Source organism: Centrocercus urophasianus, unplaced genomic scaffold, assembly GCF_019232065.1.
Source record: "Centrocercus urophasianus isolate 14NV4802_14NV808 unplaced genomic scaffold, USGS_Curo_1.0 seq_12, whole genome shotgun sequence".
In the NCBI taxonomy this organism is placed as follows: domain Eukaryota; kingdom Metazoa; phylum Chordata; class Aves; order Galliformes; family Phasianidae; genus Centrocercus; species Centrocercus urophasianus.
In genome coordinates, this window is record NW_024884364.1 from 2,741,291 (window position 1) to 2,768,773 (window position 27,483).

The following is a 27,483-nucleotide window of genomic DNA, read 5'->3' on the forward strand; positions in this document are numbered from 1 at the left end:
ACTGATTGTCAAGAAGTGGGACACAAAGGGAGAAACGAACGTGACCCCATGTTCTTTGAGCATTCATGAACACAGAGTAGCAAAGCTGAACTTGAAGAAAGTGGAGAAGACAGAGGTGCATGATGCATGAACAGATGTTCTCTACCTTGTAGGGAATGAAAGATTCAAGGCAGAGGGAATAACGTACAATGGCTATGCGGCAAACAGCAAAAGTGCTCTCTGAGCAGAAACATCATCAAAAGGCCACTTAAGGAGGCTGTTCAAAAACTGGGAGGAGCAGGAAAAAAAGACAGGAAGGAAGGTGAGAGAGCTAGAAGCACAACTGCAAGGGAAAGAGGCGGTAGTGGGATGAAAATAAGTTCGAGGGGTTGCAGATTACACCACGGGTAAGGAAATAGCAGCATGGAAAGAAACAGGGGCAACAAAACCAACGCACACGCACACTTAGGCTCACCTCATCGAGCCGTTTGTTCCCAACGGAGAGCACACGAACTCCCGTCCAAAACGAGCCGTTCTGCCCATACAGGGTACGGGGCAGATGTGCGCAGCCGTGCTCACAGACACCGCCGCCAGAGCACGTTTGTCTGCACACGCGTGGGAGCAAGCAGCAATATACGGCCACGCGCCTACTGACATCTCGGACTCTCGACTGCAGTCGCGTGTGCGTATATATCTATACACAACCCCACGCACAGAGGGATTCTTGCAGGTACCCACAGATACGGACGGGCATACACGCGCGGTGCTCAGCTCAGCTCAGATCAGCTCCGCTCAGCTCCACACGCACACGCTCGCGTACCCACAGCCGCACTCGTGCGTGCACACACGGCCACCTGTACACCGCACGGCCACATTCACGCGCGTACCGCGCCCGCGCGCGCCCCTCACCTCACCGGGGCCAATCCCCACGCCGTCCCCCGCTCACTCGGTCCAGCCGCGACCACGGTGCGGCCCCTTTAAATGCTAATGAGGCGGCGCAAGTCCCGGCGCCGGCCCCCGCTGACTGTGTTAAAACTTCGGCGGGGCCATTTTAGGGGCAGTAAGACCCAGCGCGGGCCCGAGGAACAGCTGCTCAGCGCCGCGCACCCGTCCTGCTGCCAACCAGTATGAGCGAGGCGGCGGAGACCAGCACCGCTAGCGGCACGGCGCCCGCCGCAGCTGCCCCCGCGCCACCGCCGCCCCCTGCTGCCGCCCCTCCGGACGTCAAGCCCAAGAGCCCCGTCAGCGGCGCCGCGCCGGGAGCATCGGGCGGCGAGGTGGCACCCGCCGCGTCCGGCTCCGCGGCCGCTACTGCCGCTACCGCTGCTACCGCCGCTACCGCCGCCGCAGGGGAGACGGAGAAGAAAGTGCTCGGTGGGTGCTGGGCGGGTAGGGCGGTATCGCGTGGCGGCTTCGCGCTCGCCTCGCTGAGGGAGGGTTGACGGCAGCGCACGCTGTGCTCCGCGCCGGGCGGAGCCGCCGCCCGCTTGCGGACGCCCCGCTCCTCCCCTCGTTCCTCGCTGCCGTGAGTCAGGCTGCGCGCGGGGTGGCGGCGGCGTCGTGGGGAGCCGCCGGAGGAGCGGGGCCCGGCTCGCACGCAACTCGTGGCGAAGTTGGGCGGCGCCGCCGCCGGTCGTGCGCGGAGCTGGGGCGCGGCTCCACGCTCCGATTCTACGAGGCCCCGCGTCGCGGAGAGTCGGGCGGGGGCTGCGTGGGCAGCGAGGAAAGCGAGCGCAGCCATGATGGCGGGCGGCAGGGCAGGCTTGCCGGCACCTGCTGCGTGCCCGTTCCGCGCTGTGGGGAGAAGCCGCGGTTGTGCGGGCTGAGCGTCCCGGCCCCGCCCGGAGCGGTACGGGAGGGCGCGGGGCTGCGAGCCTACTGCCGGAATCGGCTGCTGGCAGAACGCGTGGATGACCGTGAGCACGGATCTCTGAAGTCTTGGCAGGACTTCTTTACTCTTAAAGGACAGCGACTGCTTCAATAATGTCTCTTGGTTATATATTTTTTAAAATTATTTCTTTCACAATAGCAAAAGTGAAGTGCCGAGTTGCTGTCTCAGTACTCATGCCGTGTACGTGCATAGCGTGTTTCTTTCTTTTTTTTTCTGTTTGAACTGTAGCTAAACAGGACCAACCTGTTGAAATGGTCTGGGTGTAAGTCTGCGTTGAAATTGTTCTAGTGGAAGCAGGCTACTGTTCATTACCTATTTATCTCGCTTATAATCTACTATTAATAACCACTTTAAGAGGCTAGCAAGACAAAAATAAGGCTTACTTCTAATGCCTGAGCTTCAGTGAGGAAAGACAGCATCTTCTCTTTAGAAGGTTTGAAATCTTAGTGCAACAGATAAAGGAGCAGGTAGAGACCTCAATGGAACTGCCATGGCAAGGAGCCTAGCAAAGTAAACTGGTAGTATGTTTTTGGTAATGTTTTCATGCAGATCAAGCCCCTGCTTCCAACCTTCCCCCCCCCCCCCGCCAGGTCCTGGAGGGGGCAAAGAAGGAGTGAAGGCTCAAGTGCTTTTCCTGGTCTAGTAGGAAGAATAACCCCCATGATGATGCTTCTGCAAATGGGCCTTAATGTTAGGCAAGCTTTTTTCCTCGGACATGAGGAAATAATGCAATTAAAAATGGACTCAAAAGTACATAGTAGTCTAGTAATAGGTCTTATGGTACAGTGCAATTAAATCTCCTCTTAAAAAGATATCACTTTAGAAGCAAGGTTTGAGGCTTCCCCAGTGTTTGACTTCGAGGTATAAGGACAAATCAGCTTTCATGTGCTTTTCATTGCTGAATTAAGAAAAACAAGGCTATTTAAATGTGGATAGGAGTGACTGATCATTTCCCTGATATGTGCACAGCATTTCGTAGGAAATATGTGAGCTTTTGCTTGCCAATGGGATAAGACTCATCACGTTAACTGCTTTCTTTGAATTGTCAGTAAGACTGGTTATGGCTTCCTCTGGGCTTGTTCCTTCTACCTGCCTGATCTCTCCACTATGACAACTCAGGCTTAACAACAGCTGTGCTGTGGTCACATGGAGATCAAACATAATACTGACGTCTAATGTTCTTACCCTCTTGGTGATGCTTAAGGGGACGTTGTTACACTAATACAGGCGGGGAATACTACTTCCACAGTATACCATCTTAGGACTGTACTGGAGGTTTCCTGCAATCTGTGGCAGCTTGTGCAAAAAGAAGAGTGCTGTTCTACCTAGCTCTGAAGCTGTGTGCGCATTTATCAGCGGCCGTGTACGATGAGTTTTGACTACCTTTCCTTCCGCTAGTTTTCTGGCTCCTCTGAGAGTTTTCATAAGATTGTCAGGCTTCTCATCCTCTTCCTGATCTGATTGAATAGGCCAACATATTCATGGCTATTTTGAGAGAAGAGGAAAAAAAATAAGGCAATCAGTGGTATTAGCCTATTATTGTCTTCTGCCCCATTTTCCCCTGTTAACTTGCACAGCGCAGTGAACTCTTGCCTATGTTCTGTACCTTCATAATATAGTAAGTATCTGGACCTAGATATGACCTGGTGAAACTAAACCTAGAAGCACTGCTGTAAGAGTGATAACTGTTGTCCTTCAGTCAATGCTGAGTGGCAAAATTTGGGGGCTTTTCTCCTCTTGAAAACAAGGGGAAAGCTGAGAATGGATGCTGTACGAGATACAGCCTTGTTTTCTCTAGTAACTATCACAGTCTTCCATGATTTCACTTTTTCTGACTATAAACATTTGCTCCTAAAATATGAACGCTTACCAAAACCTTCACTGAAGTGCGGTGATAAAGCACTGTTACTATTTCCAGTAGACCTCAACAACAGTGTAACAGTGGACTGCTACCAGCAAACATTTCTGTTGTAGCTGTGTAGCTGGAGGATGAGGTCACTTTTTGTCTGTCAGGAAGGTGTGCACATACATCAATGTCAAGGCTGCGTAGGACCAGAGATCTGTTTAGCCATGCAGTTGCCCTGTGAATATTTAGGGAAGAATACAGAAGAAGGTAATTGTTTCCAGGATGTTTTCTTTTTGCCTCGAGCAGGCTGACTAAGGCTTCTGAACTGGAGATTATCCTGAAAAGACTTTTCCCCTTTAATTAATACTTATTTTTTCTTGATTTTTTTTTTTTTTTTTTTTTTTTTTTTTTAGAAAGTTGGCATTTGTCTGACTAGATCCTTTACAGGTGTCTACTGTTCAAATTAAGTAGTGTGACTGCTTGACATACTGCAACTGTGTAGCAGTGCTGTGTATTAAATAACATTTATAGGTCTCCAAATTCTCACTTTCGTGCAGGTTTGGAAAGGGAAAATCTTGTAGTCCCCACCCAGTTGCTGACAAAAAAGGAGAGGTTGAACTACCTCCATCACAACTGAGTCCCTCCCACACACTACCTACATGTTGGTGGAACAAGTTCCACCAGCTCCTTTAAGACACTACAGTCTGATTTCTACATGAGATGTGAGTTTAGTGTAGTGAGACAAGAAGTTGTCTTCTTTCTAGAAGCTTCAGCGTGGTCCGTTTACAGCTGATACTTCGTGGAAGAGCTCTGGAGTAAGGAATATAAACAGAAAACAAATGTTGGGCTTTTGTTTGGAGTGGGGTTTACAATGCAAGAGAGAGCTCATACGTAAAAATAAACATGTGCTGCCCTTCTCACATGAGATTGTTGGATGATATTTGGCATACTGCTTCTTCAGCCAGTTCAGGTTTCCAAGGAAGCAAAAAGGAGGGATGTTTGAGTGAAAGAGCACTTCTAAACAGTTTCTTTCTGCTAGATGTGAAACATACAGCTACTAAGCTAAAGAGAACTGATGACTGGCGGTCATCAGAGGTTTAAATGTTCATTTCTTCTTCATGGAATAAGAAATAAAATAGAGGAGGAAAATAGATGGCCAACTCTGAAAATAGGGGGTAGACTTAACTGTAGATGGTGGAAGCTACCATGCAGCAAGTGAAAGCAATATTTCCTACTACTGCATTAATATAAACTGAAATGGAAAGTACATCTTTGGCATTAAGGAAGGAGACCAGGTCTGGTCTGAGAAATAACATGCAGCTATAAAAGCATTTCTGTGACACTTTTGTATTATTATTATAATTATTATTTGAACTACTTTTTTTTTCCAGCAACAAAAGTTCTTGGCACGGTCAAGTGGTTCAATGTCAGAAATGGATATGGCTTTATCAACAGGTATGTTTAAATTGATAGTTGTGCATATACTGCGGAAGGACTCATGGTATGGATAATAGACCTTGTGTTAGTCATTCAAGCAGTGACCCAAGGAGCTGACTACAAGCTTGTGCACTTAGTGGTCAGGCATTCAGTAAACTTGGATTTTCTCTGAGGTGAATCTTTGCTCAGTGGTATGTGTGGGATGAAAATATAGTGTTAAATTCAGTATAAATTTGATCTATTAATTGCTTCTCGTGTTTACTCGTGCTACAGTTCTAATGAGCTGTATTATCTTTTGTGACTGTGTGGCTTTTTTAAGATGTGAGGAAGGAAGATGAGAGGGAATACCTCTGGCTAAGGATCTAGTGTGTTAAGATATTACGAAATAATACTCTGAAAGAGTGGTCAGGCACTGGAATGGGCTGCCAGGGATGCGGTGGAGTCACCAACCCTGGAGGTGTTTAAGGAACATTTGGACATTGTGATGAGGGACATGGTTTAGTGAGAACTGTTGGTGATAGGTAGATATTTGGACTGGGTGATCTTGTGGGTCTTTTCCAACCTTGGTGATTCTATGATATTAGTCAAAATGATTAAGTATGTCTGATATTTTTTTCAATATTATGTAACTGAGAGTATTTTAGGCCTGGGTTTGGGGATCTTTCGTTTTTTCCTCTCTAAACACAAACAAACGTTTAAGTGGCACCAGTAATGGCTAGCTATAAGAGGTGTTTGTCATGCCTCCAACTTCAGATGCAGTAACAGCAGGGAACTCTGACTTTTAAGGCTGAAATATCTGTTAAGGGGCTTAAATGTATGATTTATGAGAAATGTTTCCTGCATAGTGAACACTTAGTAGACTCATAGAACTGCTTGGAAAGGACCTTAAAGATGTTGAAGTTCCAACCCCCTGCTATGAGCAGGGTTACCATCCAGTAGGTCATGTGTCTTACAAGATACATACTTGTCCTGCAAGTCCCTGAATTGTTATGCAGATTTGGGTTAGTTGAACACTGGGATAGAAGAGTCCTGTTCCATGGATCTGAAGCTCACTTTATTATAGCCCTATATCTGGAACTACTATCTGGTGCAGTGTAAAGTAGAAGAAAAGAATTGAGAAATACTTTCCTCAGTCAGGTCTTTCAGAGCACTTTGAAGGGCGAGCCTTCTGCTGGATATAGTATAATAACTGTCTCACAAAGCTGAAGTTACTTATTCTAAGCACAGGAAAGTTAGTGATATGGTCTTTGCAAAGCCTTTGTGAAGGATACTTGCTCCTGCAGGGATTTAAGTGAACAGACTAGACTGTAGAATCTAGGTTGTTCCTGTTGTGTGAGGACACAGAACTGACATCTTCAGGTGTTGCATGTGGGAGCCTGAACTGGCTGGTGTAGTCTAGACAACCATATGAGTTGTTTTCTGGTTCTCCCTCCAGTGGATGCTCTTAGCACCTTGTGCAGGGTTGCTTTAAGATTCACTGAAAGGAGAGCTGTTAACAGCTGTGGCCAGTCCTGTTGGTAGTGTTGCTTGACCTCTGGGATAACAGATCAGGTTGCAGGCACTGTGGAGGTTCTGGGAGGTGGGATAGTGGAACAGTGAAAGGCAAGTAGCCCAGTCATTACTTATTCAGTGTTTTGTTTCAACACAAAACGCTTCCCTATGAATTATAGGGCACCTCCCTCCTGTTCCCTCATTTCTCTGAAGAATGGGAAGTCCTTACTGCTATTAAAGGTAGGATCCTTGAAAAATCAGACCAGCATCTTGACAGCATAGCCTAACACAGAATGTGTGGAATCCAGGCGATGTGTGATGGGCTGGGGGAAGGGAGGCCTTACTTGTGAAGTCAGAGATCTCTATTTAAGTCTGTTAGTCTGAACTCTTATTACTTTTTCATTTCTTTTTGCAGAAATGATACCAAAGAAGATGTGTTTGTTCATCAGGTAAGAGTGTGGTATTTGTAGTTAGAGATAAGCACTGTCATGACCTACAATTGTTTTCTAGTGTAACTTCCAGAGCAGCTGGGTCTCTGGGGTCAGCTTACCTTGGCAGCTGCTTAGAATATTTACTTCAAATATCTCAAGTTGGCATGCATGTGTTTCAGGGAGGAATACAAGGATATGTTTCTTCCTCTTTCAGAGTCATATTTGAAAGAGTAGATACTGCAAACCTTCACTCTGTTTTGTGTCTGCCTTAATTTGAACATTAGAGTTCCACCCACACCCAGAGGAGATGATGACTCTGTTTACCTGTCCTTCCCCCATTTTCCTCTATTTCATCACTTTCCTCCTGTGTCTTGTTTCTTCCCACCATCTTAATCTGTGGGTCTGTTCTGTCTGCCCTCCCTGGTATTGGAGAGAAAGTGATCTGGCCTGGCTTTTGACCAGGTTGGGTTGCCATCAGCTGTTGCTGCATGAGGCAGCTGTTCTTGAGAAGAAGGGGTGGAAGGCGGTGTGCTGAGTGTGCCCAAGGAGGGAGAGGCTGCCAATCAGCCCGCCATTGGCTAACCTATGAACTGTCAGTGGGCTGTTCTAAGTTTATATCATGAGTCTTGGATCGCAGACAACTTGTGGGAAGGCAGAGGATGCTGCTTGCATTCTGGTGCTAACTGATTGGCTGGCTTAGATCTGCTTTTGCATCGCCCGAAGCTTTAGCAACAAGTGAAATATTGCACTTGGAACTTGTCTCATGTGGAAGATCTGCTGTCCGTGTGATTGTTAAAATCATGAGAGTCCTCTGTAGCTCCATGGAAATATAGCTGGTGAAATTACCCTCAGAGTTGGTCACTGAGAGAAGAGGGTATGTGCGTGTGTAATTAAAATTGCTGCTGAATGTCAAGTTAGTCATGAAGCCACAAACTAGACATCATAACTGTTTCTCTGAGTCAGGGGGTTTAGACTCATTATCCCTAAAATGGATGAAACTGAGTAAGACCAGTGCCTGGAACAAGTGAAGGTGGTGTCAGTCCATGTTCTCAGTATGTGTTCCTAATTCAGTTAGTAGACCAGTAGTGAGAGCTCTCAATGCATATATGAATTTCTCGAGAGGTCTTAATTCATAAACAAAACTGTTAACAGTCACCCTCCTGTAATGACCATGTGTTTTGTACACACTGATTCATATGTGTATCTTTTTCTAGATACACTGCCACTGTGCTGATACACAAGTTCTTGTAACAAAATATATTTTGCATAGGCAACATTGTAAAACTGCCTTGAAAACAAGGTATCCCTGAGATCTGTGTGAGGATATCCAGCTATCCTTCTGATGGCAAAAACTACTTGGAGCATCATTTTCTGTGGGAAGACTGCCTGTGAGAGCTTCAGAACAATGAAGGCAAGCAGCAAGCTACTCTCTGTGCTGTTATATCCGTAGAGATGATTACTTAACTCTTTGTAAACTGATGGTGGAACTTTGCTGGGTTTTTTTTTTTTTCCACCACAGAAGATGAGATGTTCTAGACACAAACACTAAAGCAAAACTGGCTTGATGTTTTAGAAATACCACATATATCCAATGTGAGCTTGCATGCTAACTTGCCTCTGGGCTCTGCATGACAGAGTATGTTCTCCCAGATACAGCCTGCCTCAGCTGCAGTCAGATATTCTGAAGCTTCTCTGTTTTGAGTTGTTTTACTACACAGCAGCAGAAAGTGAGGGTATAAAGGGGTGATGTGTCTTCTTTCTCCTCCCGTAATGTGCTGGAAGGAGATCCTTGTTCCTGGGGCCTTGTGGCCACTGCTCAGTGCTGGACAGCCCTTCTTGGGTGGGGGAGCCAGATCTGTTGGGCTGTGAAGAAGGAGAATGAGTCCTCTGCAAACATCCTGCTGGGAGCTCCCTGTCTTTGGTGGTTAGTGCATATGCAGCTCCTCCTCCACTTCCCCTGCACCCAGCTTGGGATGGGCTGGATTATACAGCTAATCCTTTAAGAATAAGGTTGACCTAATTGAACAGAGACCACCCCCCTCCACTGCCCATGTGTACACACACAGGAAGAAACAGCCTGGTCTCATGATCAGGATAGGGGGTTAATTCTCAGTGTATGGCTATTGGATGCTATCTATAAACTGAGCACAGATTAAAATGCTTTTCGCTTTAGGACATGCATGGCTTGCTTTGAATTAACCCTTTGTCTTGCAGAGGACCCAAACAGTAGTATGGTGAAGGGAGAGTCTAACTTAGCTTTGTCTTGCTTGCATCTTTGTGCAGTTGGCTCATGTGGGGTGCTGTCTTGGTGGAGTGTGTTGGGGTGTCTTGCAGTTTAACCCTATTAAAAGTATGCACAACCAGAGAAGTTAAAGTTAATGAGAGAGTTGGAATCAAGAGGCAGTGAAGACAAAGCTAGTGCAGCAGATGAGATGAATGGCTTTCTTTTTCTTGTCTGAACTGATCTGTGTTCCTCTTACATTACAGTGCTTATAGTGCAGCCTAATACAGATGTATCAGTAACTGGTGTGGCAGATCGTGGCTTTCACTGTGACAGTGCTGGATGTAAACATGATGTGATATCTTGTGTGGGAAGAACTTTTCTAAACAGAGGACTGAACTAACTGAAGTCTGTCATAGCCTTCTGTTCATCAGTGTCCCTTTAGAAAAGATCTCAGTTTATCGTTCAGTGCTGTCTGTGTTAATACAGAACATCTGTCCCTTGAATAAAAGGCCCTAAGCCTGCAGGTGATGAACAGCAGCAGGAAGAACAGCATTCTCTCCTTTCTGGGTATATGGAGTAAAAGTCTTTTCATCAAGCTTAAAGTTCAGGCCTCTTATTTCTTCAGTGTTTACCTACTGCTGATGTAGCAGTAGGAAAGTCATATGGTTTCTACTCTGAATTCTAGGATGTACTCAGAATTATTCCTGGTTGCCTTCAGAAAACAACTCAGTCTACCAAGTAGTAGCTTCTATCTTCTATCCAGTTGCAATTCTAAATCTTGAAGTCTCTATACATAAGTCTGGAATAGTAGTTGTGAAGTCCTGTTGAATTTATCTTCCATTACTTTTTCTTGAAAGTTTGAGTAGCTTTACTTATCTTAATTATGCCCTTTGTTGAAAAGAGGTCTTTCTAGTTCTCTCCCCCCTTTGCAAGAAAGAGGACTTGAAAATGCAACTTGACATGTCATGCAGAGCACAAGTCTGCTGAGGTCATGCCAATTATTTCAATACAAGTGAAATAATTAAACAGTTAATCTACTGTAAGATAACAATTTTTAGTATTAGTATGTCTTTTTTTGAAAAGCTAGCAATTCCAGGTGGTTTTAGTAATGGGCTGTTACTAATACGTTAGCAAGAAAGCAAATTGTCTGTACTGGACAGTGGGAGTCTGCCTGTTGTGGTGTTTCCCAAAAGAATGTACTTGAGCAGTTCATTCTGTTCCTATATCAGAAAAGTTCTTGGATTGTTTATTGCTTTGGTATCAATACTGTCTATGCTCTCACGTTCTTCAGGGACACTGTGGGGTGCACAGAATAACTGTCTAGATGTGCAGCTGCAGTGCTACAAGGACATCCAGGCCTATTGCCTTAAAGGAAGGGGGGTGGTTTTTCATCAACAAACAGAAGTGTCTTTTCTAAACTGGTCAAGCTGAACTTTAAGCTGACTAGAATTTTTCATTTGGTACTTCAATAGACTAAAATATTTCTCAGTGTTGATAGAATGACTATAGTTGCCATGCACTGGCAACAACTTGGCTGTTCTTCATTTGGCCTGTTTTTTCTAAACTGCTTATCACTCTTTCTGTTTTTGCCTTGTACCCCATTTTTAAGTGGGATTTGTGTACTTCTAAGTACTAGATCTGTACCTACCTCATTTATGCTAACAAGACACCTGTATCAGGGAACTTAAAGTACATCGGTCTTTAACTGAAGAGTACTTCAGTAAAAAATAAATTACTGGCTCAGTATATTGACATCTTCACTATATGTGTTGTTTAGTGTTCTTCAGTCTCTTTAAGTTTGTAAGCCCGTGCTTAATGAGCTGACAGTAGCCTTGCCTTGCTTTGCCTTGCTTAATGCATTTTAGGAATCCTAGAAGCATGCCTCTAACTGGAAAGCACCCTAGAATGATTTTCAGCCTATCAACAGTGGATGCCCAAGTGTTTCTGTGAGTTTAGAGATTGAGGGTAATACCAAGTGGGTCTAAACAATGACATTAATAGCATTTTTGTGTTTGTCTGCCAGGGATGTCTGAGATAATCTGTTCTGGTACCGTTTCGCTGTGTTAAGTAGGGACTCGCTTAACTTTCTGGGGTCTCCCTTACAGTGCTTAGGTAAAATGCTTATTTCTATTATTTCAGAGTTACAGTAATTCTTTAGTTACCATGGATTGCCAAAATATCTTTTTGATGTCACCTCCTCCAATATGCTCTTGATTTTTAAGCTCTTTGTAGTGCTCAGCGTGTCTCCTAATGATTGCTGCAGTTGCTATCTTGGTAGAGCATGCAGGAAATAGAGAATTTGTGCAGAATGGTCCTGATATGCTGTAGGCTTGAGAGAAGGCATCTTGGGGCAACAGCTATTTTGTAAGCTTATGAGTATTGAAGGAGTAAATTCTGACTCAGTAAGGAGATTCTGTGAAAAGAGAGATCTATGTGTCTTATATATTCTGGTATGGTGGCTAATTATCTGGTATGTGGTTTTGAGACTGTAGCAGAAAGACTACTCTTTCCTCATCCATGAGGGTTTGAAGGAATGAAATGAACTAATGTATCTTTCTGTATCTTTATTTAAAGACTGCTATAAAGAAGAACAACCCACGGAAGTATCTGCGCAGTGTTGGTGATGGAGAGACTGTAGAATTTGATGTGGTCGAGGGAGAGAAGGTGAGATTACTGTGGCAAAGAGGTGTGATCCAACAGTTCTCAGTATTCTTCTGAGAAGTAACACAAGTTTTGCTGTATATCTAGTCTTCTTAATGTATTAATCCCTGTGGTGGGTGACACATTCTCACTCCGTAACACCAGGATTATGAATAACAGGCCTGCTTTTGCACTACCTGTGAGGAAGGAATCTGGATAGCTAGGAAATGATGTTATATGCATAACATGTTCATGTTTTATCTTCCTTCCCCTTCTTGCTGTACCTGGCTCTTTTCTTCCATACACATGGCTTACATTTTTTAACTTCCAGGGTGCAGAAGCAGCTAATGTCACTGGGCCAGATGGAGTTCCTGTAGAAGGCAGCCGCTATGCTGCAGACCGACGCCGCTATCGACGTGGCTATTTTGGCAGACGCCGTGGGCCACCTCGAAGTGTAAGTGTAACTTTTATTTTATTTATTTATTTTTTTTCAACAATGGTCATCCTACCTCCATAGTAATTCTAATTTTCTCAAGAGAGGGAGCTACAGGTTTGACTCAAGTTAATTAAATTGTGAGTGTTCCTCAGTAATATTCTAGCTTTTTCTAGCACATCACTGATGTTGTTGGTGATAGCTCTGTTACTGGGTATCTGGTAGGCTCTTTCTTTTCATCCCATTCCAGAACTGTCTTAAGTATCTTTTTGGGTGTTAGGATATCTGCTTGTGGAGAAATAAGATACCTAGGCAGTTAACCATGCCCTTTACATGAAGCAATAGGAGGAAGTATTTGCACTGACCTAAGTAAGCAGTGTAATAATCACTTGTGAAGGTTGAGTAGAGAAAATTTTTTCTTCAAAAGCTCATTGTTTTTGTATGGCACAGTAGTAGTTTAACAAACTAGTTGCTACTCTCACGTAGCATCCCTTACTAGAACTCTGTCTGCAGCAGTGCGGTATAAAAATGCATTTTTCTTTAAACTGACTATCTAAACATGTTATAAACAGTTGTGCATAGGTTTGGAAAGCTTTCCTTCAAGATTTCGCAGAGGGGAGGTCTCACTAAGTGATAGGTGGCTGTAGTTCTGACAGTTACCACTATCTGTTTTGTGCTTTTGCTGCATTGGTGCTTAGAGTAATCCAATGACTTGAACATAGTGCAGGCTTGACAATATTTTTTTTTTTCTAACAGTTGAGTCTGATCATCATTTACAGGTGTGTGGTGTTCTAATATGAAAGTCTCGCTTCATCCAAGCAACATAACTCTCTTCATCTTGTTCTGCAGTTGCCAGTGTGGAGGCATCTTTCTCTATAGCCTAGCTGTTGATGCTTGTCTGTTGAAGTATTTTCTTTTAATGCTGTTAGATACCACCGAACTTTAAATATGTGAAAGGTGTTCTTTGAATGAAGCCCTGTAGACTGCTAGAAGTTGGTGATGGCAACTGATACTTTATTACTGAGTGTGTCTTTGTTGTGATAGTTCGCAGCTTATGCTTTCATTCCACGCAGCAGAGAGCTAAGAGTTGATGAGCTAACAAACTAGAAATGAGGAATACACTAGATATGTTCTAGTATCAATTCTGTTTCCTTTTGCTCTGCTGAAATTAAAATCTCATTCTACTGTCTAGTGAATGCTTTAGTTATAGTATTTGATTGTCTGGGACCTGCTTCACATTTCAAATGAGCAAGCATATGAGGGTTTTAACACCCCTCTGCACTGCTGAGTACGTAAAGCAGCTCTTTTCCTTTTGCCTGAAGAATGATTGTGTGAGGCTTGTCTCAGGCATGGGGAACATTCAGTCTGTAGGTTCTTGTGCTGAGCCATGTTTTCTTAGACATCTGATGGAAACTCATTAAGATTAAACTCTGACTAGCATGTGACAGTATAACACACTTAAATTCCAATACTTGAAGGTATATGGAGCGAGATTGGGAGCAAAATTGTGGTTCCATATTGTTTTCCTTACACTTGCTTATATCTAAATCCTCAGACTGGTACCCAAAACACACAGACCTCAATGGTTATGTGTCTGGGGCCTGGGAATCTTGAGAAAGAGACCTCTTATATGTAAAAATTAATATTTTTATATGTTTAAAATAGAAGCATACTGGTCTTCCTCAGCAGTTAATGATTCTGGAAGAATTGTAGCCTTCAAAACTTGCAGATGATCACTGCTCATGAAGTTTTTTTGTCTTCCTCTTCAGTTTAATATTCCTCTGAGTGTTCAGCCTGCCCAACAATGCATTGTTCCTTTAGAGTTGGTCATCTGTGAGCTTAAGAGTAGATTCTGTTCTGCTGTCAGATGTTGGAGTTCTTACAGTACCATCCCTTAATATGCCTGCCTCTAGCAGATAACCAAGTGAACTCCATGATTGCTGTAACTTTTCAAATACAACAGTGGCCAGTTCCTTGAATGCTCTTAAAGGCATGCTGCCTAATCACAAACCTGGATGCATGTGATTTGCTTGAGTGATACCTCACTGTCAGAGATGAGCTCAGTCAAGAGTTCTGAGAAAGAAGTGGGCAGTTATGTGTATTAAACTTTGTGTATATTCCTTTGGGCAATTCTTGCATTCTCAGCTAGTGAGGACTGACCAGTTCTGCTGGGTGCTGAGTTCAGGCAGCTAATTGACAAATCAAAGCCCTACTCTGGTAAGATCTTTTTAGGGACTGCAAGGGGCTCTCTGCAGGGACTGTCTCTGAATTGTCCTAGTGTAGGTCAGTGAAACCGCTCTTAACTTACCCAAATCTTGTCATGCTTTGTTTGTTTGGTTTTGATCAATTGCTTGTAGACTGGATCATCAGAAACAATTAGCATTTATTTTTGGAAATTTCTTGCATCAATTAACATACTCTTCATTTGGCAGTTTGCAGTAGAACTGCAGTTCTACTGTATTTCAAAAGAAGCTTCTCTTTAATGACACTTTCTTACCTTCTCCTCTGATTTGCAGAGGGGTAGAAAAGTTAGCAATGTCTGAGCTGTAAGGTACCATTCACTGAGAATAAAGGTGGTGCCTCTCTGAGTCCTGTAAGACAGTTAGATGGAAATAACACCACTTTTGAGACTTAAATTTAAGTTACTGATAGTACACTCAGCCTTCTGTGTCTAAAGAGCACCTCAAGGAATAGACTCCATTGTATCTAGGCCTGTTGTTCTTCTGATGTACTGGGCTACAGAGGTGAAAGGTTTTTCCGTAACTGAGCTGCCATGTTGCTGATACTGCTTACAAAAGGGGGGAAGAAAGAGTTGGGGGGAGGAAAAATCAATACAGTAGTTTATGGATTGTAATAACACTCAGCTTTAACATACTGAGGTGACTTCCAGCCTTCTAGAGCTTCTAACTGCTGTCACTTAACAACTCCAGTCCAACCTTCCAGTCTGTCTCTTCTAGTCAAGACTGATTTCTCCTTGTTTAACTCCATGAGCGTTGGGAAGTATGCTAGATGCTATCTTCTGTTAGCCATGCTAGCTCGAATGTCTGTACTCTAGACATAACTTACTTGACCTAGTTTTGAATATACTATATGGATTTTTTTTCAAGGGTGAAGAGAATCTTCAGCAACCTGAGACTTTTCAGCAGCTTTAATGGACCTTTTGAACTGTTTGGGGAGTTCTGTGGAAAGCAGTACTTTTTTTGTATTGTAATCTTCAATTTCTTTCTCTGAAGACAAGAGGCTGCAATCTTCCACAAACTGTGGTAGTGTAGACATGACATGGAGGTGTAATCAGAGTACTATTACAGGCAATGGATCATGAAATAACCTTGAATTGATGATATCTTCTTTTAAGTACAGCGTGCATTACTAACGAAGTTCTATGCATGGATCAGGTAAAATCTCTTGGGAAACGTTTTAAAGGTTGACACTGTTTCCTGTAGAGAGAATGTGAAAACATGAGTACTACTGTATGAGAGTTAGAGAGTGATCTGAAGAAATATAAAAACTAATGAATGAAATTGAAGAGACAGGTGAAAAAACTTCTTGTGGTTATAGTTATGCTTAAAAACATTCTGTTTAGGGGAGGGATTAAAACTCAGTGTCTTCATGGGATAGTACAGCATGCTTACCTATTTTGGTAGCCTTCAGAGACAAAAATGTGAGTGAAGCTGACCAGTTCTTTACATCCATCTTTTAGGATGACCTAGTGTATTATTAAAAGGTAGGATGTGGAGTTGGAAGGTTTTAGTGGAGAATGTTAAGTGTATCATGTAGTAGATAACGTATATGTTGTGAGTTTGGTGCTTTTAATAGTACCAATGAAGTTTTTGTAGTAAATAAATGTAACTTATTGTCAGTATAATAAAGCAATCTTAAAGCTTAGGTTCTGTTTTGTGGTTAAACTGTATTTAGTGACTTCAGGAAGCATGCTTTACTTCAAACTGGCAGATCTGAGAAACTACTAGATATATGAATGTGCTAACTGAACTTTTGTGATACTGTAGAGGATGCAGGAAATAGCTGATATTTCTGGGCTAAGTAATTCATGTTTTCAACTAGCTACTTTAAAACAAGCCCACATAAAATATTCACATATCAACATCCGATTCAAAATGAACAGGGAAACAGTGTCTGTATTGTTTTTCAGTAAAAGCTTTTATCAAGGTTTTTTTGTCACTAAATGAGCTGGAGACTGTTCTTTTTCTGAGATTTCAATGCAGCATTCTGTGGGGAGGAATGCATTTGGGCTGTGCTATTAGAGACATTGGAATTCAATACTATCTTTAAAGAGCAGTGAATTTAATACTAATTGTCCAGTGCTATAAGAGAGCTTTGGCTGATGAAGTCATGACTTTGCACTCTTCCTTACCGTTGAGTTGGCTGATGCTTTGTTAACCTCTGGTCCCTTAGTCAAGACCTTCTAGGCTTTTGTGTTTTCATATGTTTGACATTGCAGCACTAGAATTTGAATTGTTTGGTCAGAAATCCTGGAGAAGGGAAACAGTGATTGTGCTGAAACTTACCCAGAATCATAGTACAAGGGAAATAGTAATATATTTGCTTTGATTTTACTACTTTTGCTTTCAGATAGTGCTTTTTCTTTGGTCTCCCACGTCTGTGCTTTCCCAGACTGAATAGCCACATCCTTCCTTTATGGAAAGGAAATGCCAAGACTTCAGAACTGTTATTAGCACACATGCTTCACTATGCAAGGCAGACATTGACCTCTCATCTCAGATTTTAACTGTCAAGTTGCATAGAACAGAGAGTCTTAATATAAACAGTGCCAGAGTGGTAATGCAAACACTATAATGCTTAGAAATGTGTTTTCTTCAAATAATTCTTAAGTGGCTACAGAATGCATTGGGAATAAATAGCTTTTGTTACATGCTGAATCAGATGCAGAAAGCATTCTGTTTCCAGGTCTCTTTTTGAATCCTTTATTTTGGAGCAAAGAATAGTAAAACTAGAACTGTAAGGCATGGTGACCTTGTATGCCAGTAGTGTCTTATCTTCTGGAAAAAGAGAATGCTGTAATACAACTCTATCAATTTTTCAGCTAAAGAGAGAGTCTCTCAAAGGCTGATATTGAGTGAATGTATGAGCTGAGTATTGGACATGATGCAGTAATTTTCTGTCTTTGAACTCAGTGTATTTTCTTTTTGGAAAGAGGATTTTACTTAATAAAGTCAGAGTAGTGTCTAGCAGTATTTGGCATGACAACTTTCAGTCTTCTAAATTCAGAAGTGTCCAGGTCAACTGCTGCTTTTCCATTGCATAGTTTACCTTTTTTGAAATTCAGTGTCATGTCTTGAAACCTACTTTTGTATATACTGGGGAGATCTGACAGGTTCTTTACCTTTCCCTTGAGGGAGGGAGGATGCACTAATAGGTGGCTTTCTCCCTCACTATGAGGAACGTGAGCAGCATAGCTAGCTCTTGTTCTGCCCCGATCTTGTCTTTGCCAAAATAAAAGCTTTGGTTTAGTATGTTGGGGTTTCTGTACAGGCTTACTGTTATCTGAGCTCATATTCAAGTCTCTGGGCTATACGGTCAGTATACTGCCTGAAGTAAGGCTATCTGTCCCTGATTTTTATTTTGTTTGCTTTATTTTGGCTTTAGGGTGTTGAGGGAGAAATCAAGGATGGGGTTACGGAAGGAGGACAAATTCATCAGCAAGTCCAAAGGAATCCTACTTATCGTCCCCGCTATCGCAGGTTTGTGCTGTTTTCTTTGCTTGTCATTGCAAATAAGTGTAGTCTATAAAAGCTTGCAGAGTGAAAAGCTGAATTCCCAGACATTTGAGTACATGTAAGTGGTAGAGAGAATTGGAAGCATTTAAATTACCAGGAGGAATGTGTAACTTTTAGGAATAAGGAAATAGTTGTAGAATTTGCTTGATCTAATCGTGTGTTACTTACTTCCAGGAGCAGATCAAGAAAGGGCAAAGTTATTTGTATCCTGTACCAACTCATTTCAATATGTTGCTCAGTTGTGAGAAGTTCCATGTCTTTCCAGCTCGAATTCTTGTAGTACTTCAGGCAAGCAACTTATCTAGATCCTGCTTGACACGGGGCAGGTTGTCCAGTGTCTGCAGGGTCAAGATGTGCTTTGTAAAGCTATCTGTGGACTGCAGTCAGTAGTCTAACACTATGTTGCTTGTGTACCCAGGATTGAGATGGTTGTATCACTCGAGCATAGGTCTAAGCAGTGATGCTGTTTGTATGTACAAAAGAGCCTGTCTCTTCAGGAGAAAAATGAAGTCATGTTCTGTCCCCTACCGAACATCAGATACACAGTAGGATTTCAGTATTGCAATTGCAAGTGCCCAAGGGCTGAGGCTCGGAGGTGGAAGGGAGAGATTTTAAAATCATAAAATAGTTTGGATTGGAAGGCACCTTTAAAGGTCATCTAGTTCTAACATCCTTGATAGGAACTTCCTACTAGGTCAGGTTGCTCAAAGTCCCAATCTGGTGTTCTTGAACGCTTTCAGGGGTGGGGCTTTCACAACCTCCTTAGACAACTTGTTCCAGTGCCATCCACACAGTAAAAAATAATTTTACTTAAATCTAATCTTCATCTACTCTCTTTGATTTTTTTTTTTTAAAACCATTATTCTTTGTCCTATCACTGCATGCCCTAGTAAAAAGTCTGTCTTCAGCTTTTCTGAAAGCTACCCTTTAGATTCTGGAAGTTTAATATCAGGTTTCCCTGGAGCCTTTTCTTCTCCAAGCTTGACAATCCCTACTCTCTCAGCTCCAGCCCTTCTTCACAGGAAAGGTGCTCCAGTACTGTTAATATTCATAGTCCACATCTGGACTTGTTCCAGAGCATCCATGGTGTTATGCTCAGGTCCCAGGAAGGAGCCCAGTACTCCAGGTGGGGTCTTGCAAGAGCAGAGTGGGAAAATCACTTCCCTTGATCTGATGACTGTGCTTCTTTTGATTTAATCCTCAATGCAGTTAGCTTTCTAGGCTGCAAACATGCTGCCACCTTATGTTTATCTTTTCATCCATTAACACCCTGTATAACTAACAAATATACAGGTATCTACAGATTGTATAGCTAGAAAGATTATCATGGTGGAAAGGGATAGTCAGAAATAAAATGCTCACCTGTGTCCTGGGCTTACAGAAAAACTCTAAAGGGAGTGATCTCCAGAAAGAGATCCTTCCTCAGTGGCAGTCAGCCCTTAAATGGGGTCTAGGAGAGGTGGTGCCAGGCTCCACTTGTGCTCACACAGATGAATTGCCTTCACCTGTGCTCCTGCAGCTGATTCAGTGCTTGCCTCAGGTGATCAATCAGAGGTTCATGCTGTGATTCAACAGTTCTCATACACACCCCCAAGTCCTTGGCTGGTCTGCTGTCAATCTACTTATCATCTAGTTGGTATTCATGTTTGGGATTGCCCCAACCAATGTGTAAGACTTCTTACATGGCCTTGTTGAACTTTGTGAGATTCTCACCTTGAAAATCTGTTAGCATTTCTCTGGAAGGCAATTCTTCCCTCTAGTGTCAGCTACACCACATACCTTGGTGTCATCTGCCAACTTACTGAGGGTGTACTCTTTGGCCATGCCACTGACAAAGATGTGAGTAGTCCTGATATCAGTCACTGAGGAATGCCCCTGTTGCTGATCTCCACCTTGACATCAAGCTACTGACCACAACTGTTTGAGTGTGACTGCAATTTATTATTATTTTTTTTTAATCCACTGAGTGATCCATGTCTCTGATTTGAAGAAGGCAGGCTGAGGGAGCTGGGCTTCATCACTCTGGAGAAGAGAAGGCTCAGGGGAGACCTTATTGCAGCCTTCCAGTATTTGAAGGGAGATTAAAAAGGAGAGAAACTGACTTTTTTTTTTTTTACATTGATAAACAGTGACAGGGCAAGGAGGAATGCTTTTAAACTAAAGGAGGGGAGATTTAGATAAGATGTCCAGGGGGAGCCTTTCACAGAGAGGGTAGTGAAGTAGTGGAACGAGCTGTTGAGACAGGCTGTGGGTGTCCCATACATGGAGGTGTTCAAGGCCAGGTTGGTTGGAAACCCTGCTTTTGTGGCAGGGGGATTTTAACTAGATGATCTTTGGCTTGAGTTGGAAGGGACTTCATTCTGTGAATTACAATGGATAGTTTCTTAGTAACTTCATCTGCTAGTGTTCCCTTGGGATCCTTAAATGCATCTTACCAGGTCTCGTAGACTTCTGCAACTTCAGGTTGCTTAGATGGTCTCAAACTTGATCTCTTCCTACAGTGGGTGGTTCTTCCAGTCTCTTTGTTTTCTGGAGTTGGGCAGTGTGAATAGAGCATTTTCCAGTAAAGATTAACGAGGGGAAAAAAATAATAATCAGGGAGTACCTCAGCCTTCTCCTACTATTTTCTTACAAAGAGGGCCCACTTTTTCCCTAGTTTCCTTTTATTGCTGACATACTTAAAAGCCTTTCTTGTTGTTCTTAATGTCCCTGATCAGATTCCGTTCTTTCAAGGCTTTTGCTTTTCTAATCTGATCCACTGGCTGTGCAGACAATGATTATGTTCCTCCCAGGTTAGTTCCATCCTTGTTTCTGATCTCCATGTATTTCCTTTTTGTATTTAGGTTTGTCTGGGAGCTTCTTGTGTTTTTTGCCTGACTTCTTTTTAGTTGCCTTGCACTTGAGCTTGTAGGAGGTAATTATTGAATATTTAATCAACTTTTCTGAGCCTCTCTTCTTTCCAGGGCTCTATCCCCTAGTTCTCTACCAGGCAAGTTCCTGAAATCTGTTCTCCTGAGCGATAGTGAGTTTACTGTGTGCCCTCCTTGTTGCCGTAATCATTTTGGGCTCTACCATTTTGTTGTCATTACAGCCAATTATGGAATCATCAGTGTTTGAAAAGACTTCCAGGATCATCCATTCCAATCATCCACATATCACCAGTATTTCCTACTAAACCATATCCCTCAGTACAACTTCTAGACACTTCTTCAACACCTCCAAGGATAGTGACTCTCACCTCTGTGGGCAGCCTGTCTCAGCACCTGATCAATCCCTTGGAGAAGTAGTATTTCCTGATGTCTAACCTGAATCTCCTTTGTCACAACTTGAGGCTGTTCCCCCTAGTCTTACTGCAGTGCTGCCTTTGAGTTTCATGTATCTCACCAGGCCTTCCTTGTTGGTGAGAACAGGATCCGATGTAGCACCTGTCCTCCTTGACTCCTCTGTTGCTTTGAAAGAAGCCCTGATCAGTGCATTCTAAACCTGGATGGCTTATGCCTTGTTGTGCTGTCCTTCCAACAGATACTGGAGTAGTCAGAGTCTCCCATGAAGATCAGGGCTTCTTGAACATGAGTGCTTGTTCTCCGTACTTCATGTTTGCATAGAGGCATTTAATTTGGGCCTTTAAACAAACTGGCTTACTGCCTGGTGTAGCTAAAATTCATTTGTGCTCATCAAGTGTTCTTCCTTTGACCTGCGGTCCTGTTGTCTCCCAGGCTTTCAGAATTGTGAGTGGTGTGGGAAGATTAGATGAAGTTTCATTATTTCATTTCTATTTTATTCTGACATAGGAATAAGCTATGAGGAGGCATCAAATGAAGGAAGTGAGAGACATGTTGAAAAACGTTATGTTTGAAGCATATAGTTAGAACTTTTTGGTGCAGGATGCTGGGGAAATACAAGCTTATGTAAGCTTAAGTGGTGTGGGTCACATAGTGAGCAGAGAACGCTACTGCAATATTACTACATAGGCAGACTGTATCTAGCTGAGGAAATCTCCAGAGTGGAAAACAATTGGACATTAGGGGACTAAAGAGAAATAGGCTTCCTTATCCTTGCTTTTCCCTGGGGATCTATGGAACTGGGTTAAAGGGGTCCTTGAAGACCCAGTGGGACTTTAAATTTAAAAAACAAAAAAAAAACCCTAAAAGCTATTTGGATTTTACATGAACACAATACTTTCCAGTGCGATAAGCAGTTAACTTGCTGAGTCACCTGTGTTAGTCATCCTGTAAATTGGCTAGTATAGGATTTCTATATTTCTGTCCTTAATTTTCTGTTATTAATTCTGACATGACCACTCCAGTTTCAGCCCTCCATGCTGAAGGAATGATTCCATAATTGAGTGACTCAATATAGTTAAAAATATTAGCATGTGAAATACCCATCCTCTGACTGTTATGCATTTTGACGTATTGCCCAATTTCTTTAAACTTCCTGTTAGTAGTAAAGCTCATAAGTCACAAAAAATCGGATCATTTCCTTTTGGAGGATATGACAAATGTGATGCCTTATGGAGACTACTCTTAAGGAGCAGAATTGCATTAGTCTGCCATACAACATATCTTACTTTTTCTTCCTCATTTGTTTTTTTTTTGGTCCTTTTTTTTTTTTTTTTTTTGTATAGCTTATTGAGATCAGGTTCCAGCTTTGGATTTGGATAGATGAACTATGAAATGGGTACAATTCTACTTCTTTGTTGCATGCTTACTCGGAAGCAGGTAGGAAGGAGCAAAAGAATAATGCAAAAGAAAGAAGGAGTTGAACTTCATAGGAATAACGTGGTGGTCCTTGATTGCAATGACAAGTTCCATGCGGAGTTAAACTTAACACTCTTGTGCATGCTGAGTCTACAACTATAAGCCTTCCTTCTCCCCTCTGAGGTTTTCTAGCACTTAACAGAGTCATCCTCAACGCAAACATTATCTGGGTCTGCAGGAATGTGGATAATACTGACACTGTAGCAATCTGATATGTATAAACTACTGCTGAAAGTCCTCATTAGCATTGGGCTACCTCCTGTAAGAAGTAGCTTAATATGTACATTCCAATGTCAGTGAATTATGTTTCTGTTTAGGTTAACAGTACATGTAAGTGCAAGCAATACCTAAATCTAGTGATACTAGTGTTTCTGTTAGGTTTTTTTTCTTGAGAAATCTGAATAGCCTTTTGAAACTGGGTAACTGTGGATTAATTAAGCCACCTAATGGGAACAAGATAGTAGGCCGTGACTTCTAGCCATATTCTGACATTATTGTGGACAGAATACAGTAAGTAATCTTTGTTCCTGAAGTACCCAAGAAAGTATTGCATTTCCAGTGGAGAGCTGAAGGTCACTTACTTGAGATGCATACTTAGTGGTCAGAGAGGCAACACTGCATTGGTTTGGTTATTTGTGAAATATTCCTGGATATTCAAACTTGTCAAGAGTAAGTGCAATTTCCTGGGAACTGTGGCATTCAGTTATAAGGCTGGGCGGCTGTGTAACTAGTGCAACCTGACTGGCTTAATTGGTCACTGGCTTGTTTGTTGTTGTTTTCTTTTTTGATTCTCTTAGCCAACAGTTCAGAGAACAGTTCATCAATATGGTGAGCCATGGGGAGCCGAGGCACTCCAGGTTGCCAAATGGATAAGGCATTGGTGGTTCAGTGGTACAATTCTCTGAGCAGACTGAGCAGAGTGGGCCTGACCTACCTTTTTATTGCAGAGCAGGCAGCAGCACATGCTGTTGTAATTCCAACAGTGAAAACACTCAGGCTGCATGTCTATCTCAATGAACTAGGATTTCCCTTGAACTGTATGACAGCGGAACTCCAAAGGAATTGTTTGCTTGCATTCTAAACTATGAAAGGTGGTAGTTGGCTAGTGAGGATTTTGCTGGGCTGAAATTAAGTTAGTTTAACAGTCTCAGGCTACTTTTGTACTTATATGCACTTTCCTGCCTCTTCAAGAGGGCCCCTGCGTCCACGCCCTGCCCCGGTCACCGGTGAGGCTGAGAACAAAGAGAACCAGCATGAGGCCAGCGCTGTGAGTCAGCAGCCACTTCGCCGTGGGTACAGGCGCCCATACAACTACCGGCGTCGGCCTCGTCCGCCCAACACACCAGCTCAGGATGGAAAAGAGGTAAGCATGCTCGTGGCAGAGGCTGAGTTTTGATGGGATGAGTGTGAAGAAGTTTGGGCAGAGGGGTTTGACAAGTCAGTCGGTACGTTACAGAAAACTGATGGCAAGTTGATGGTAAGGGTAGCTGGCTTAATTGCCTGTTTCTTATGGACTTGTTTGAGCAGCTTACCTTAAATGAAGCCAGCAGTGGGATAGGAATTGCTTCATGGCTTTCAATTGGAGTCAGACTGTAATAAATACCTCTGAAATAGAAAGAAACGCCTTATCTTCCAGCTCTGTTTCCAACTATGTTTCTGAAACTATCCATTTCCAGGACAGGAGATGGATTTGAAAGTTCCAGATCAATTTTTTGAACTGCACAAACTAGATTTAGGTTAACCGTTAGTAATTAGACTTCACCTTAGTGAGGAGAAGACTTTATTATTCTATCCTATCCATTCAATGTGGTTTTCTCCATGTCAGAGCTGACTAATTTAAAAAAAAAAAAAAAAAAAAAAAAAAAAACAAAAAAAAAAAAAAAAAAAAAAAAAAAAAAAAACTATTGGACGGTGAAGGGACTTACTCAGTTTTACCTATAACAAAAATGTTATTGTCTTTGTGTCTCAGACAAAGGTGGCTGAAACACCTGCTGAAAATCCTGCTCCAGTGACTGAGCAGAGTGGTGCTGAGTAATGTCAGGTTCTGCAGGCACCTCTACTATCCCTCAGGTAAGGAACATAGCTAGTATCTTTTTGAGTGAAATGGGATTTCTAGAACTCCTGGCATGTTGTCACATATCTATATTTCTGGCTAGATACTTGTAGTAACTTCTGAAAGCCTTTTATAGGTGAGTCAAGAAATTTCTTCCTCTGCATCTGTCTGTCTGTCACAAAGTAAAGTTTGCTTTATCTATATAGGTAACTCTAATCTTTGAAAGGGTAGATAACAGCAGGACAAGGGGAAATGGTTTTCAGTTGAAGGAGGGAAGACTTAGGTTGGATATCATGGGGATGCTCTTTACTATGAGAGTGGTGAGGTGCTGGAACAGTCTGCCCAGAAAGGTGGTAGATGCCCCATCCCTAGAGGTGTTCAAGGCCAGACTGGAGGAAGCCCTGGGCAGCCTGGTCTAGTATTAGTATGTGGTGGAGGGGGGTTGAAGATTCATGATCCTTGAGGTCCCTTCCAACCCTGGCCATTCTGTGATTCTGTGTGTGTGTGTGTGTGTGTACTTCATGCATACCATCTGTTGATGAGTTGGTATTTTAGGAAGATGTGGTACTCAATTTATAAATAAGATATTCTGGTCATGCTTATCTTGCCATTAATAAGAATAGAATATTCTCTGCACTAAGAAAGCAAAACTTTAAACTGCTTTTTTAACTTGACTTTTTTCAACAGGTGTCCTAAAATATAACTCAGAAATAACACCAAAGAAACATTCAAGCAATAAATAAGCAACAGTGATGAAAGCAAAGATTCAAAACATCAGAACTAAAAGCAGGAGGAAAAAAAAAAAAAAAAATACCAGCAACTGAGATCCAGGGAACGCCTGCAAGACAGATGCATAAAGAGTGAGATTTGGAAAGAGCAACCTCCCCAGTTTCAAGAGCAACTGTGGGTTTTTTCTTGTTTAGAATTTCAATGTTTCACTAGTGTTGAATTTTTTCAGTTTTTCTTTTGGTATCAAACTGAAAAGGGGAAAATACCCAATGAAAGAACTGAAATAGAAATCAAATGCTTTTCTTTATTGGATGCTGGTGCTAGACCTCCCAGGTGTGTTGAATAATTTTTTTTTTCTGTGCCAGTCCTGTTCACTTCAGGACATGGGGAGGAGAAATTTCAGCTTTCCTTGGTAAGATCTATTTGAAACTGTGCAGCATGGGTGACGTTCCTTGCAAATAAAAGTGATTTCAACTACCAAAACCAATCCATTGAAGTGTTTGTTTATATTTACCTTTAAAATCATTCATGCTCTAATCTTGCTGCTTCAGTATTTACATGTGAAAATGAACTGCATCTCTTAATATGCAGTGATATGTCTTGTCTAAAACACTGCTGGATAATACATGTGCAAGGACTTGACTGGGTTAGTTATGGCTACTATAAAACAAGAACAGCTTCTGCAAGGTAATTAGACAACAGAGCTATAACACTACACTACCCTCTCTGCATTTCTGATTTTAGGTTTTTCTGTTACTATATTGCAGCAGTTGTTTGTAATATCCAGAGTGGATTAGTGGGATATTTTTTCCCTTCTGGTTTGCAAGGTTTTTGTTATTGAAGCAGTAGAATCTAAGGCTATAGGTTTCTCTCTGCCCAGACTTAGGCTGCTACCTCATTCTAGCAAATAAAGTTCCAAATAATGGCAGTACATTTCATTAGTCTCTACAGTTTTCCTTACCTGAAAACAATGAAATTTTTCCACCTGCTCCATTTTGTGTTAGTATAACTCTTTGGTTATTAATATGTGTGAGGTTGTGTGGTTTTGATTTTGTGTGTGTGTGTGTGTGTGTGTGTGTGTGTGTGTGTGTGTCCATCCCCAAACCTGGGCTGTCTTGCATGTTATCACACTACTGCCAGCTGCTGAGTATGGGTGTGTTCCTTCAGCTATCTTGTTGCATGCTTCATTCTCTGGCCTGGTATTTCTCACGTTCTTGCTTTTACAATTGATGTTATCCTGACCTTGAATAATGTATTTGTTTCCTTAAAACGCCTAATTCTGTTCCTAGTGATACAACGCTTATCCAGCCTCTAGTGAATTTTGCTTCAGGTAAATCCCCTTTGATATGGAGCAACACTGTATACATTTAAGACTAAACAAATGGAGAGATTTGTGGCAGGTGACTCCTACTACTGTTTTCCCCCCCTACTTTCTCTATTCTAATAATTAAAAATCGTATGAGATTCTCTGGGGTCTTACATTCCCATGTTACTCCTCAGGAAATAGGGAGTGGGGAAAGGAAGGGAGTCTTGAGTAGTGAATAATAAGGGCTGGGAGCAAATTGCTTTGGAGCCTTACTCCCTTTCTCTTCACCTGGTGTGAGGGAGGGATAAGGGAAAGCATGATGCATGGATTGCCCTGCCCCTAGCTTACAGTATTAAATGTTTCTTGGCTTGCTTTTATGATCAGTGAGTTAAGAACTCTGAATAAACAGTGAAGTGAAAACGACAGACTTGGTTCAGGAATAAAAGTGCTTTTGCTTCCTTCGAGCACGTGCAGTGATGCACTCATTCACTGTAGAGTAAGCTCATA

The 27,483-nt window shown here is 42.3% G+C and overlaps 1 protein-coding gene across 1 annotated transcript; it reads left to right on the forward strand.

The window, feature by feature from the left end:
- Positions 1–1,091: 1,091 nt before the first annotated feature.
- On the forward strand, positions 1,092–26,153 carry YBX3 (Y-box binding protein 3). The gene is made up of 9 exons (XM_042810542.1): positions 1,092–1,353; positions 5,108–5,171; positions 7,060–7,093; positions 11,874–11,963; positions 12,271–12,393; positions 17,998–18,092; positions 24,080–24,251; positions 24,858–24,958; positions 25,629–26,153. The coding sequence occupies exons 1-8, from the start codon at positions 1,107–1,109 to the stop codon at positions 24,921–24,923; spliced, it is 891 nt and encodes a 296-aa protein (XP_042666476.1). The 5' UTR covers positions 1,092–1,106; the 3' UTR covers positions 24,924–24,958; positions 25,629–26,153.
- Positions 26,154–27,483: the final 1,330 nt, after the last annotated feature.